At 53.7% G+C, this 12091-nt stretch overlaps 1 protein-coding gene across 7 annotated transcripts in view; it reads left to right on the top strand.

Annotated features, from left to right (window-relative positions):
* Positions 1-728: 728 nt before the first annotated feature.
* The window catches only part of ZNF674 (zinc finger protein 674), a 28757-nt gene continuing 17394 nt past the window's right edge, over positions 729-12091 (top strand). Inside the window, exons 1-5 of one of the 7 annotated variants that reach the window (XM_032426526.1) lie at positions 729-915; positions 1702-1805; positions 3579-3623; positions 7459-7585; positions 7897-7989. In XM_032426526.1, the coding sequence (XP_032282417.1) occupies positions 3609-3623; positions 7459-7585; positions 7897-7989 (235 nt within the window). In that variant the 5' untranslated portion in view covers positions 729-915; positions 1702-1805; positions 3579-3608. The other 6 variants (XM_032426525.1, XM_032426521.1, XM_032426523.1 and 3 more) reach the window with 6 other exon arrangements.

The following is a 12091-nucleotide window of genomic DNA, read 5'->3' as shown; positions in this document are numbered from 1 at the left end:
AATTGGGTGCATCTGAGCTGAGAGCCGACCACGCCCCGCCCGAAGGGTTCTGCTTGGTGACCAGGCAGCTACAAGGGCAGCACACACTTGGCCTCTTTTTCCCAGACCCTACGGAAACACACACGTTGCTCAAGGGCACTTGCAGGCTTTTTTAGCAGGCCAAGCTACCAGGGGCTGCCACTGTCAGAGACCAAGATTCTCTCGTTCTCTAGGCAGTGTCGTCAGAAAGCAAAACCACTCTCCCAGGACGCCCGGGGTCCCCGAAACGCGAGCAACCCGATTTATTTCAGGAGAATGAGGCAGCGGGCTTTCCTCGTCTGTGGGTGTGACCGGCCCTCCAGCCCGGCTACCAGACCCTCCTCGGGGCCACTTCCCCCGCCTGGGCCGGACTGCTGCTCTCTGACCCCTGGGCCTGGGAAGGGCACGGGTCCCAGGGAACGGCCCCGCCCCCAAGATGGCCGCGCCCATGTGCCGCTGAGGACCGCAGCAGGCGCCGCTACCGTTTCTTATTGCGACGAGCTGAAGGGAGCGGAGAGCGTGGCTTTGCGGGACGGAGGGTGCGCAGCAGAACGGCGCGGGAGAGAGCGCCTCGGCCTCGGAGGCGGCGGAAGCGGAGCCGCTGAGACCCTCCGCGCGCGCCTAGCCGCCCGGAGACGCCATTTCCGCCCCGCCCCCACCCCCCACCGCGCCGCCGTGATGTGCGACTCGTCGCGGGAAATATTCGCACGCTCTGGTCACTGCTTCGCGCCTCGGACGAACCCCGGCCGAATCACTGTCCGCGACGCGCGCCATCTTGCCCATTGACAGTGGGGACCACCCCCCCCCCCAGTGGCTCGTGCGCGTGCGCCTCGCTCCGACCTCGGGCAGCGCGGCGACGGGAGCGGAAGTGGTCCGCTGAGCCGGGGGCGGTGCGAGGTCCCACCGGTTGTTGTTCTCTGCCCCGGCTGTCGGGTTGTGGGAGGCAAGGGCCGGGAGGCGGAGCGGACGGGGGCTGCAGGGGAGGGCGGGGGTGGTGGGTTCGCGCCTCTGCGGGCTCGCGGCACTGGGCGGCCGGCTGAGTGTGGGCAGCGGGATGCGGGCGACGGCAAGTGAGACAATCAGTGAGTTTGCTGAGTGCCTAGTAAGTGCGAGGCGCCCTTGGGGTTCCCGGGCATCTTCCCGATGGCCTGTGAGCAGGTGCTACGATGATCTTCATTTTATTGCGAGGAAGCAAGAACAGAAAGGCTCGGACTCCTGTCCAAAGTCACAGAGCTAGTCAACCCCGGGGGATCCTTCAGTCTTTTTTCCCCGTGCCTAGCACTTAGCCTTTCTAACTAACGTTCCCGAAATTGATCAAGTTGTAGTTGCTGTCTGCCTTCCCTGCTCGAATACAGCTCCACAAGGTCGGGGACCTCGGATTGTTTTGTACCCTGATGTATCCGCAGCCCGTAGAACAGGCACATAGCGGGCCCTCAACATTTTCACTGAATGAATAAAAGCGACAGAGCAGGCAATCCGTTCGATTCCGGAGCGGGGACTCTTACGCATAGGGCAGTGCTCAGCTCCTTGTCTGCTGATAACTGGGGTCCTACTAAACGTTACTCTTCAAACTCAGAGGAGGCCTTGTGCTTCCTTCCATAAATGAAAACATTTGAGTTTTCCTCAACTTCACTCCATCATAGGGGCTGCCAATGACATCTCCTGTATGGTCCTTCTTTCCAGGAGCAGGGTGCATCACTGAGACCGCTGCTCACCAACTGCAGATTCCAGCTCGCCTGCTCCTGGGCTTCCTAGTCTGCAGAAGAGCCAGTGTGAAGCCTCAGAAGGTGAGTCCCCCTGGGTCAGAGGCACAGACATGGTGCTGCAGGGATGGTCCTGGCTGAGATGGGTTTGTCTCTGAATCCTTTGGTCCTGCATCCTTAGGAACTAGAGAGCTCTTATGAGGGGCCTGGGAGGAGGAGCCTCAGCCCGGGGCAGAGGATGCAGGGTCCCAGGTCAGATCCAGAACCCAGTGCAGGGGGTGCAGGCTCCCGGGACAGACCCGGACCCCGGGGCAGGGGGTGGAGGCTTAGAGGACAGCAGGTCCAAGAAGAGCTGGACCTGCAGCGGCCTCTGTCCCTCGACCAGCTGCGAGACAGCATGCCCACTGTGTGACCGTGGGCAGTTGGACCCCATCGGAGGAGAGAGATGAATGTGCAGGTGGATGGAGGGATACTACCGTGAGGCAGTGGCCTGCCGCAGTCCTGCAGGGGCAGGATCAGGGTGACGAGGATCACCGCCAGCCTGGAAGGACTCTGTCCCGTCCTGCCACGCCTGTGTGCACGGCATATGCCCCCCTCTTTTCCATCGGCTGTCTCTGGATTTGTGTCAGCCCTAGAGCGTGAACATCCCACCCACCTCTGCACAAATGTTGAATCTCCCCCTAGTCTGAGCAAAGTGCAGAACACTTTTGTTTTCTTTTTGCCTTGGTAAAATTTGCAAGTAGCCTGCAGGTACGCTGTCTTCTGGTTCTGCTGCCTCATTTCGGTGCTACTGTGACCGGGCCTGAGGGCAGGAGATGTTAAGCTGCGTGGAGCTGAGCGCTGGCGTCCTGAGGCTGCCACCGGGGTTGCTGGGGCAGCAGCTACTCTGCAGAAGCTCCTGGCGGAGACTTTGTTTAGAAAACTGCCAAGCAGGGGCGCCTGGGTGGCTCAGTCGGTTAAGCATCTGCCTTCGGCTCAGGTCATGTTCCCAGGGTCCTGGGATCGAGCCCCGGGTTGGGCTCCCTGCTCAGTGGGAGGCCTGCTTCTCCCTCTCCCTCCCTACCTGCAGCTCCCCCTGCTTCTGCGTGTGTTCTCTCTCTCTCTGTCAAATAGATAAATAAAATCTTTTAAAAAAAAAGAAAACTGCCAAGCGGGGAAGAGCAGGCAATTGAATAGACATCCTGGGAAAGGAGGAAGTCACGAGCCGGGACCGGGGTGGAGGCGGGCAGTGAGGGGCAGTGTGCGCAGAGTGACAAGGTCAGTGGTTTCCAGCTCCTCGTGGAATGACCGGTGCTGGGCTCTTCATTCCCTTCCCGCTCCCTGCCCCTTCCCCAGCCCTGGTTTGTCTCCGTCCTGCAAACCACAGCCAGAGGTCCCCGTCCTCCAGACTCTGCTATCTGTCTGTCACCTCTGGGGCTCAGTGTAATCAGTTTTCATTTCCATTTTATGAGTGATAATGTTCACATTCAAAAATGCAAGTAGAGAAAAGAAGCAAACTGAATCAGCAGTCAGAGAAAAGCAGTGTCAACATTTTAGTAAACGCTCTGGTACACTGCTGATCCTCAGTGTGTACGTACAGGTGAACAAATGAGCTTGCACTGCCCTTGTGTTTTTGTGATCTGCTTTTAAGTATGTTAAGAAATGAAACAAGATTCATTTGGGGCAACTTGGAAGCCCACAGACACAGGTCCTGTGCAAAGCCCACATGAGCTTATCCACGTCGCAGGGACCGGGCTGGAGCTCCCAGGCTCGTTGCACGTCATTCTCCCCAGGTGCAAGGGTGATGGTCATCAGGCTGGTGGGACGGTCTCATGGCTGAACGCGCTGATCTCGACCCCCCTCATTCTGTCTTCCTAGATCCCCGCCCTTTGTCCGGGGCAGAACAGGATGGCCGCGGCCCAGGTGAGCTCCTGATTTCCCCCCTCCCCTGTTTCCAGGGAACGTGAGGCAGCTTTGGGGCACCTGTACCGTAACCTTGACAAATCTGTCGCTCCCTTCTGCCGTGGCTGTTTTCCATTCAAGCTGTAATCCGCTCCGGTTTCTCCGATCCTTCCGCTCGCCACAAAAACCCAAAATAGAAAACAAGAAAAGAGAGAAGGAAAGTGACTGTTCTCATCTACTTCTTCCTCTGGGAAACGCACCTCCTCTTTGTTCTTCTGCTTCTCAGGGAAGCTTGTTGAAGCCCATAGACTCGCTTTTTCTGTGTCTTCGCTTCCACCTCACTGTTTGCTTTTTCATTATATTCAAATAATGAAAGTAAATCCATGCTTGATGTTCTGTGCACTGAAGAAGAGTCACAACATCCGTGTTTCTTCGGCCCCCGGTGCCACGTTTCTCCTCCGAGTGCCCCCTGGTAACAGTGTGGGGATGGTGTGGGGCGGCTGCGTTTCTGTGAGCTTCACGAGCTGACCACAGGTCCGTAGGCCGTGGTGGGTGAGTGTGTGCAGAGATGCCGTGCCAGCCCCGCTCCCGTCTTGTTTTTCCCACCTGGTTCTACTCTGTGTGCTGTTGCCTCTCAGTGTAGAAAGAAGACTTCCGTTTCCATGCGGTGCTCTGGATGTATCATTCAAGTGTTGCTCTCTTTGTGCATAGTCAGCATTTGGATTTTCTTTTTCTGTTCTGTACGGTGCCTCTCGGACGACTCCATGTGTGTGTTCAATAGTGCGGGTATTTAAGGAGGATCCACCCAGAAGTTGGATTTTGGGGTCAAAGGTATTCATACTTGAATTGGCTGTCCCAAATCCTAGACTAATTATGACTCTCCCAAAATGTTAAAGACCAGATAATTTCTGTGTTCAGCTTTTCCAGGCTGTTGAAAGTTGAAAAGGAAACCAGTTGGTTTTATGGAGCCACTTATCTTTAAATTTGATAAAGATATTACAGAAAGTAAGTTATACACCTGATTCACTTGAGATTATGGATGTCAAGATTCTAAACACAGAGTCTGAACAGATGTTGATACGTTGAGTCGAGCACTGTGAAAAATGATCTGTACATACGGTAAAAAATTCAAAACAAAAGCTTGTTTAACAAAAGGTGAAAAGTAATTCTCCCCGTCACCCCATGTCCCATGTCCTTCCTTGTTTCATACGTTCTTGGCGAGATCACGTATGCACGTGTCTTCGCACCTAAGAATACCATTTACTTTGGAACTCTTCCTTCTTCACATATTCCAGCACATTCTGGACTTCCCCACGACCATTCCGTTTCACTGTGTGTTCGAACAACCCCGGGTTTTTCCACCTGGGCACGCTTGACATTTGGGGCCAGGCAGTGCTGTGTTGTGGAGGGCGGCTCTGTGCCCTGGACGCTATCTAACCGTCCCTGCCCCGGGCTCCCCTGAGGCCAGTGTCCCCACCTCGTCCCCCTCGTGGTGACAGTGAAGAGTTTCTCAGACACTGCCACCCGTTCCCCGAAGGGCTAAATCACCCCCGGGTGGTACCCCATTTACAGAAATGGCTCTGTGATATTCCACTGGCTGGAAATACCGTCGTGTATATTTGCCTTCTGCCAGGGCTGAGCATTGAGGACAGTCTTGTCTTGTGATATCCTAAGTGATGCAGCGACACTCAGCTGTGTACGGTTCAGGTTGTTCCTTGTGAGCTTGTCTCATCTGCAGGATAGCTGTCTGGAGGTGAGGATTCTAGGTCGGGGGCTCTGCGCATCGTGAATTTTGACAGCTGAGGGCCTCTGAGCCAGGTGTTCCCCTGCGCTCACCAGTGTGGTCTTGGTCCCCAGCACCTGAGCTGTCACTTGGGAGGGGTGACAGGAGGGTGGCTGCTCTGAGAGCCCCACCATCCCGTCACTGTCCTGCTGCCCAAGGCGTGTCCCAGCTCGTCTCCATCTGCAGCGCTGAGTAACCGGCTGCCCCGTGAGGCCTGTTGGGGCCCTGTGGGTGCCACCTGTCTCCCGGACTGAAGACCGGCCAGTGGGGGGGTGGGGGTCAGGAGGAGATGCGGGTGTCATCAGGGGGATCCTGCTCTCTCTGTGAGGAATGTGGGCACTCAGAAAAGTGAGCGTTTGTTTGGTGCCGACAAGACCAAACACAGACCTTTCCTTCCTTACCTCAGTCTGCTGACCAGGTCAGACTCCCACCCTCCCGCTTCCTGTTCCCTCTCATGGTGGATTAGGCACGATTAGCAGTCGGGTGACTGTGCAGCCGCCTTCTGGAGGGAAACAGCCCGGTCCTTGCCTACTGTGTCTTCCCTGCCTGCCTTTCTCCAGCGTGTCTCCTCTGCCCTCACACAGAACACTTTATCTCTGACACTTCTGGTCACCAGATGTGGAGAAGGTTTCCACACACCACACAACTCGCTGCCGCACCCGATGGGTGTCCTACACGTGACTCAGCTTTGACACTGGCTCCCTGGAGATAGCATCGGATCCCACAGGTTAAGAGTTCGGTCCCACCACACGGCCACCCCTGTGCCCCCGTCAGATGCCAGCCCCGAGTTGCAGGCTTTTGACCAGCGGGCTAGAGGTCAGAGGTCCAGTGACGCCCTCCTTGGATTCGATTATTTGCTAGAACATCTCATAGGACTCGGGGACACGCTGACTTAACATTTACCAGTTTGTTAAAGGATATGATGAAGGATACACACGAACAGCCGGATAAACAGATACGTAGGGCAAGGCCTGGGAGGGCCCTGAGCACAAGAGCTTCTGTCCGTGTGGACTTGGCAAGCATCATCCGCCCGGAATATGGATGTGTTCACGCGCCGGGAAGCTCCCCGAAACCCATGCTCTGGGGATTTTATGGCGGCTTCATAACGCAACTCCGATCAGTGGTTAACTCCATTTCCAGCCCCTCTTCCATCGCTGGAGAAGGGTGGGTGGGGCTGAAAATGCAGAGCTTGCAGTCACAGCTTGGCCTTTCTGGTCTCCAGCCCCATCCGCTCATCTCGAGTCACCTCATTAGAACACGAGATGCTCCTTGTATTCTTCTCACGTGGGGATTTGTCAGGGTTTTAGGAGCTCTGCAACAGGGACCTGGAGCCAAGAGCAGTACTTATCTCCTATTACCTCACAGTCCTGACCGAGGAGCTGTGTTCAGAACTGTTGTCATAGCTCTATGTCCCCTGCGAAGCCTTCTCTGCCCGCCCCGAGCAGAACTGACTCCTTTGTAGGCTCCGTTCCCTATTCTGCCTCTGCCATTGCCCTGGGAGGACAGGCAGCCCGCCCTCCTGCCCTCCCTCCCTTTCCTGTGTGCCTTGGTAAGTGCGGCGGTTCTCCCTCTACGAGGGGAAGCGCCCTCAGTTCAGAGAGGGTGTGTTTGTTTTTATTATTCCTTATATCCTCTGGACTTAGCAGCTTGATCTGTGTTCAGTCAGGGAGCTGAAAGATTGCATTTCCAGAGGAAGCTCTCTTTACCGCCTCTTCTGTTTCTTTATAACGTTGAAAATAATTTAGGGGGCATAAACATTGCATCCACTATACGGTCTCAAATTGTGCGGCGAACAGCAGGGAACAGTTGTGTCGAGAAAGGCGGGGCAGTGTCATGTTGAAAGACGTGGGTGTGGCGAGCAGAACGCATGCATTTTCATCCCTCTGTCCTCGCTGTGTGACTCTGGGCAAGTGACTTCCCACTGTGCAAAGCCAGTCTGTCCTCCTGTGTCCGGGGTGTCCCGGGGTGGGCGCCAGATTGAATCTCTGCTGCGTGTGGAAGTCTGAGGAGGGGACACAGGGTCCCGATCCCCGAGCCCAGCACTCCGGGCTCATGAGGAATGTGCCGTTGCAGGAATCCTTGACCTTCAGGGATGTGTTTGTGGACTTCACCCTGGAGGAGTGGCAGCAACTGGACTCCGCTCAGAAGAACCTCTACAGGGATGTCACGCTGGAGAACTACAGCCACCTGGTGTCCGTGGGTGAGGGACGGCTGCGCAGCGTGGCTGGGACACGCGCGCTCGTGTCACCTCAGCTGCTGCCCGCTCCGGGGCCTCCGGAGCCCGGAATGAGCTGGGGCCTCAGGCTCACCGCTGGGAAGTCAGAGCCCCGTGTGCACCCCGCCCCGGATGTCTGTGCTCTCGCCCTCTCGGTGACTGGTCTGCACTGAGGGGCACAGAGCCTTCCTCGGGGGGCCGCACCGAGGCCGGACCGTGTCGGTTGGCAAGGAGAGGCCCCGGTTCTGGAACACGTCTGGCATTACTAACGAAGTCTGTGTCATTTCCCCTCCCAGGATACCTCGTTGCCAGCCCGGATGAGGTCTTGAGATCAGGACAAGAAGAGGCCAGGAGGGCAGAGGGAGGGCCGTCGGCGTGGAACTATCCAGGTGAGCCCGCACGCGGCCCGTCGGGCCAGGGCAGGGGACCAGGAGGTCAGCGAGAGCTGGGCGTCAGGGGCAGGCCTGGGGGCTCTTCTCAGAGTCCCTAGACTCGGGGACCTGACTTGGCTTCGATGAAACCAGCCGCTGTGGTAGGCACATGACGCCCACCCCCCCCCACCACCCTTCCGCAGCCCCTTTGTTCTGCTTGGGGTTCAGGTCCCAAGTCCACATCCCAGTATCCTGGGTGGCCTTCCCCCTTTCCTGCTCCCCCTCCTTTCTGGAAGCTTTGAGGGTGTTTCCCCTCCCGTGGGCATTTGCCTTTTCCTCAGAAGAGATGGGCTGTAGGTGTGACGCGCCCTCTTTATCTGTCGTCCTGTGGGCCCTTTACATCTGACGCTGGGAGCCCTCTTCAGCCTCAGGGAAGTCATCCTGCCTGCCTTGCTGGAGCTGGTGGGGACCAGAAGCTTTGCTGGTGGCCTCCAGCTCGGCCGGGTCGGGCAGCCCCCGTGCTCTCTCCGCGCTCCTGTCGTGCTCAACCGCGTCAGCCTTCACGGGACTCAGTCCTCGCTTCTCAGTCCCCCCGTCTCTTCCAGATGTGACCCGACTCCGCCTGTTGTCAGCTTCCTGCTCTTACCACTGCCTCCCTCCCACTCACCTGTTTTGTCCTCCGTGTCATCTCTGTCTTTCCCCAGAACACAGGGGACCCGGAGAGGACATCCCTCCCGGGCGGCCTGCTTCAGTGAGCGCCGCCTCCGTCCTGGGCACAGCGGCTCTTTGCCTCCTCCGTGGGTTTGGTTGGTTTGGCTCTGGGCCCCCTGTGGGGATCCACACACTCTTCAGACGCCGGTCTTCCTCTTCTTCTGGCGCGCTCCCAGCGGCCACCCCGACGGCTTCCCCACAGCCCGCCTCTGCTGGGCTGTGCACCCTCTCTCTGTCGGGGCCTCCTGGGCTGGCCTGCACCTGCCTCCCCCACGGCTGTTTGGGGGTACGGTGTCCTCTTTGTGCTCCGTCAACCCCATACTCGCTGCCGTGTCCAGATCCATCAGCATTTCTGCTCTGCTCGTGGCCTGCTTTTTCCTGCCTCCGGGGTTTTCAGGAATTGAACTGGCGGAGGCTCGTTCTCAGTTCAGTGGTGCCCTAGAAGGAGGAAGTGCAAGCTCAGAGGCGCAGCCCCCTCCCTGAGTCCAGTAACCTTACGTGAACACCTGTTCTGTTGGAAGGAACCGTATCCACGTTGGGTGTGCGTGCAGGGCAGTCCGGGATCCAGGTCATGTCAGCACATTCCCAGCCACACCTCCACGTTCTGCCTCTTCTCGGGGTTTCTCTTTATAATTCTGCGGATGGGCACCTCCTGGGTCCCGGGAATCCCTTCATACCTGCATTTCTGGAGATTTCTATTTTATCTCCCCTCTATGAAAACTCAGGATTTATCTCAGTTCCACCTTGACCTTCTCCTCAGCTCTTCACAATGCTTGTTATTATTTGTAGTTTCTCTGTTGGTTACATTTGTAAGTGTAAATAATAGAGCTCAGCTTCTATGTCTGCATTCCATTTGGTAACTCCTTCTAAACCTAGCTAAGTGTCTGTGGCTTATTCTCTGCCTAGAACACAGAACCCCAGAGAGAATGCCTGCATCTTATTCTTACTGTCCCGGTGTGGGGCTGGTGGAACATTCCATAAACAATCTTTCCTTTTGGAGGAGGGCAGAGGAAGGAGGTTCGGTGCTCATCCACAGCCAGGGGTCACTGGCTCCGGCTTTGGAGCTCACAGCCCAGACTGGATTTCTGGCTTCTTGGCTCGCTAGCTGTCCCTCTGCACACTCGCCTCAGAGCCTCTTTGCCTGCTTGTAGAGTGGGGCTGATGCTAGAACTTACGGGGTTGTCAGAGCTTAATGAGTGGATGAATGTAAAGCACCAAAACTGGTGCCTCGACCCCCGGGAGCTTTCAGTAGTGGGTATCACTATTTTTATTGTTGTTTTTAATAAAACATGTCTTACTACAGTCTTTGTTAACCCAAGGCACTCACATAGTGACCTGTGGACCCCACAGGATTCTCACGGTTAGGCCCCACCCGATGGAAATTGTTCCAGAAAGCCCCGGGTGGTCCTGGTTCTGTGCACTGTGAGGGACACTGCAGATAGCCCGACGCCCATGGCCAGGTAGGATCCACCGTTTTAAATATCCCCTGAGAAGAGTTCAGAGGCTCGGGAGACACGGCCAGGCCTCACCGAGGAGCATGGGGTCAGGGGGGAGGAGACGACAGGAGCAGGTGGACAGCTTTTTCTCTTCCGCCATTCCTCCAGACTTCAAGCTGCTTCGGGACTGCATATTCCCCTGGGCCTATAGGAAATTTCTGGCAGGTCCCAGAAATTCTCTGGTTGTTCTGATGGGGCTCCTGGGTGACTCAGTCAGTTGGGTGTCTGACTCTTGATATTGGCTCAGGTCGTGAGCTCAGTGTCCAGGGCTCCAGCCCTGCATCGGGCTCTCCGCTCAGTGGGCAGTCTGCTTGTCTCCCTCTCCCTCTGCCCCTCCCCCTGCTCGCTCTCTGTCTCTCTCTCTCAAATAAATAAATAGATCTTTTAAAAAAATTCGCTGGTTGTTCTGAGAGAAATCTTCTAGGAATGGTTAGTCTCAAGAGTGGCCTCACTCTAGTAATCCGAATTGTCCAATCCCATGGAGTAGGCTGAAGTCTGAAGTTCATCAAAAGGTTGTTAAGCTTTTCACGGAAAGGTCTTTGCCTTTGTGAATTTTCCCTGTCTCTTGTTTTCCGTTTTGTTCACTTCTCCTTTTACCTTTATTTCCTTTTTCCTACTTACTTTGGGTTTACTTTGCTGTTCTTTAGCCTTTCTCCCCAACATTTTATTATAAAAATTTTCACACCGAACAAGTGAAAGAATCATAGTTTGAACACCCACAGAATTCCCCCTGGAGTCTACAATGAACATTTTGCTGTATTTGCTTTTTCTTCTTTGTACTAATTCCTCTGTCCTTCCATCAGTCCTCTTTCTTTTTGTGATGAGTTTCATAGTAAGTTTCAGAGATTGGTACCCTTCACCCCTAAATACTGCCAAAGGCATTCATTAACTAGAGGTCACAACTTCTTAATATTGTTTATTCTTAATGTTTAATAGGTATTTTAATAAAAGGAAATTAATAAATAGCACCATATGGCATTTGGTTGTATATAAAATTTTAATGTAATTCACATTTTCATGTATTTTCAATATACATTTATGCAGATGTGACTGTTCTTTTTTTAAGTGAGGTTTATTGAGGTATAATATATATACCCTGAACTTCACCTTTGTTAGGTGTATGATTCTATAGATTTAACAAAGATTTAGTGATGTAACCACCAACACCATCAACATATTGGACTTCTTCATTCCCCTAAAGGATCCCTTTGTGCCCCTTTGTAATTAAAATTCTTTCTCACTTACATATCTGGGATTTGGATTTGGATTCTTCTCATTTCTATTCTTCTAGTTTTATTCTTTCTAGAATATAAATGCATTTCATAGTAAATAACTTTATGTGTCTTGCTTCTTTCACTTACCTTAACACTTTTTAGGTTCATCCATGTTTGATATATGTCAGCAGTTTGTTCCTTTTTGAAGGTAAATAATGTTATATTTGTTTATTCACTAAGCAGTTTACACACATTTGAATTTTTTGAATTTTTGGTTATTATGAAAGAAGCTGGTATGAACATTCATGTCCAGGTGTTTGTATGCACACTTATTTATCTTCTTAGGTAAATATCTGGATTGGGATTGCTTGGTCATATGGTGAATGTATGTTTAACTTCATAAGACAGCATCACACTGTTTCCCAGCACGGCTGTACCATTTTTGTTGACCATCAACAACATGAGAGTTCTAGGTGTTTTGCATCCTTGCTAGCACTTGGTATTATGAGTATTGTTAGTCTTTCTTTCTAGTACTTGTGTTGGAGCATCTCATTTTGATTTTAATTTGCACTTCTCCAATAACTAATGTTTAGCATCTTTTCCTGTGCTCATTAGACTCTACATCTTGGGTGAACTGTTTGTGGTAACTTTTTGCCATTTTTGTTGCTATCAAATGGTTAAGAGTTCTTTATATATTCT

Source organism: Phoca vitulina, unplaced genomic scaffold (assembly GCF_004348235.1).
Source record: "Phoca vitulina isolate PV1807 unplaced genomic scaffold, GSC_HSeal_1.0 scaffold35, whole genome shotgun sequence".
NCBI classification, from domain to species: domain Eukaryota; kingdom Metazoa; phylum Chordata; class Mammalia; order Carnivora; family Phocidae; genus Phoca; species Phoca vitulina.
This window is presented reverse-complemented; position numbering and strand designations above follow the sequence as displayed.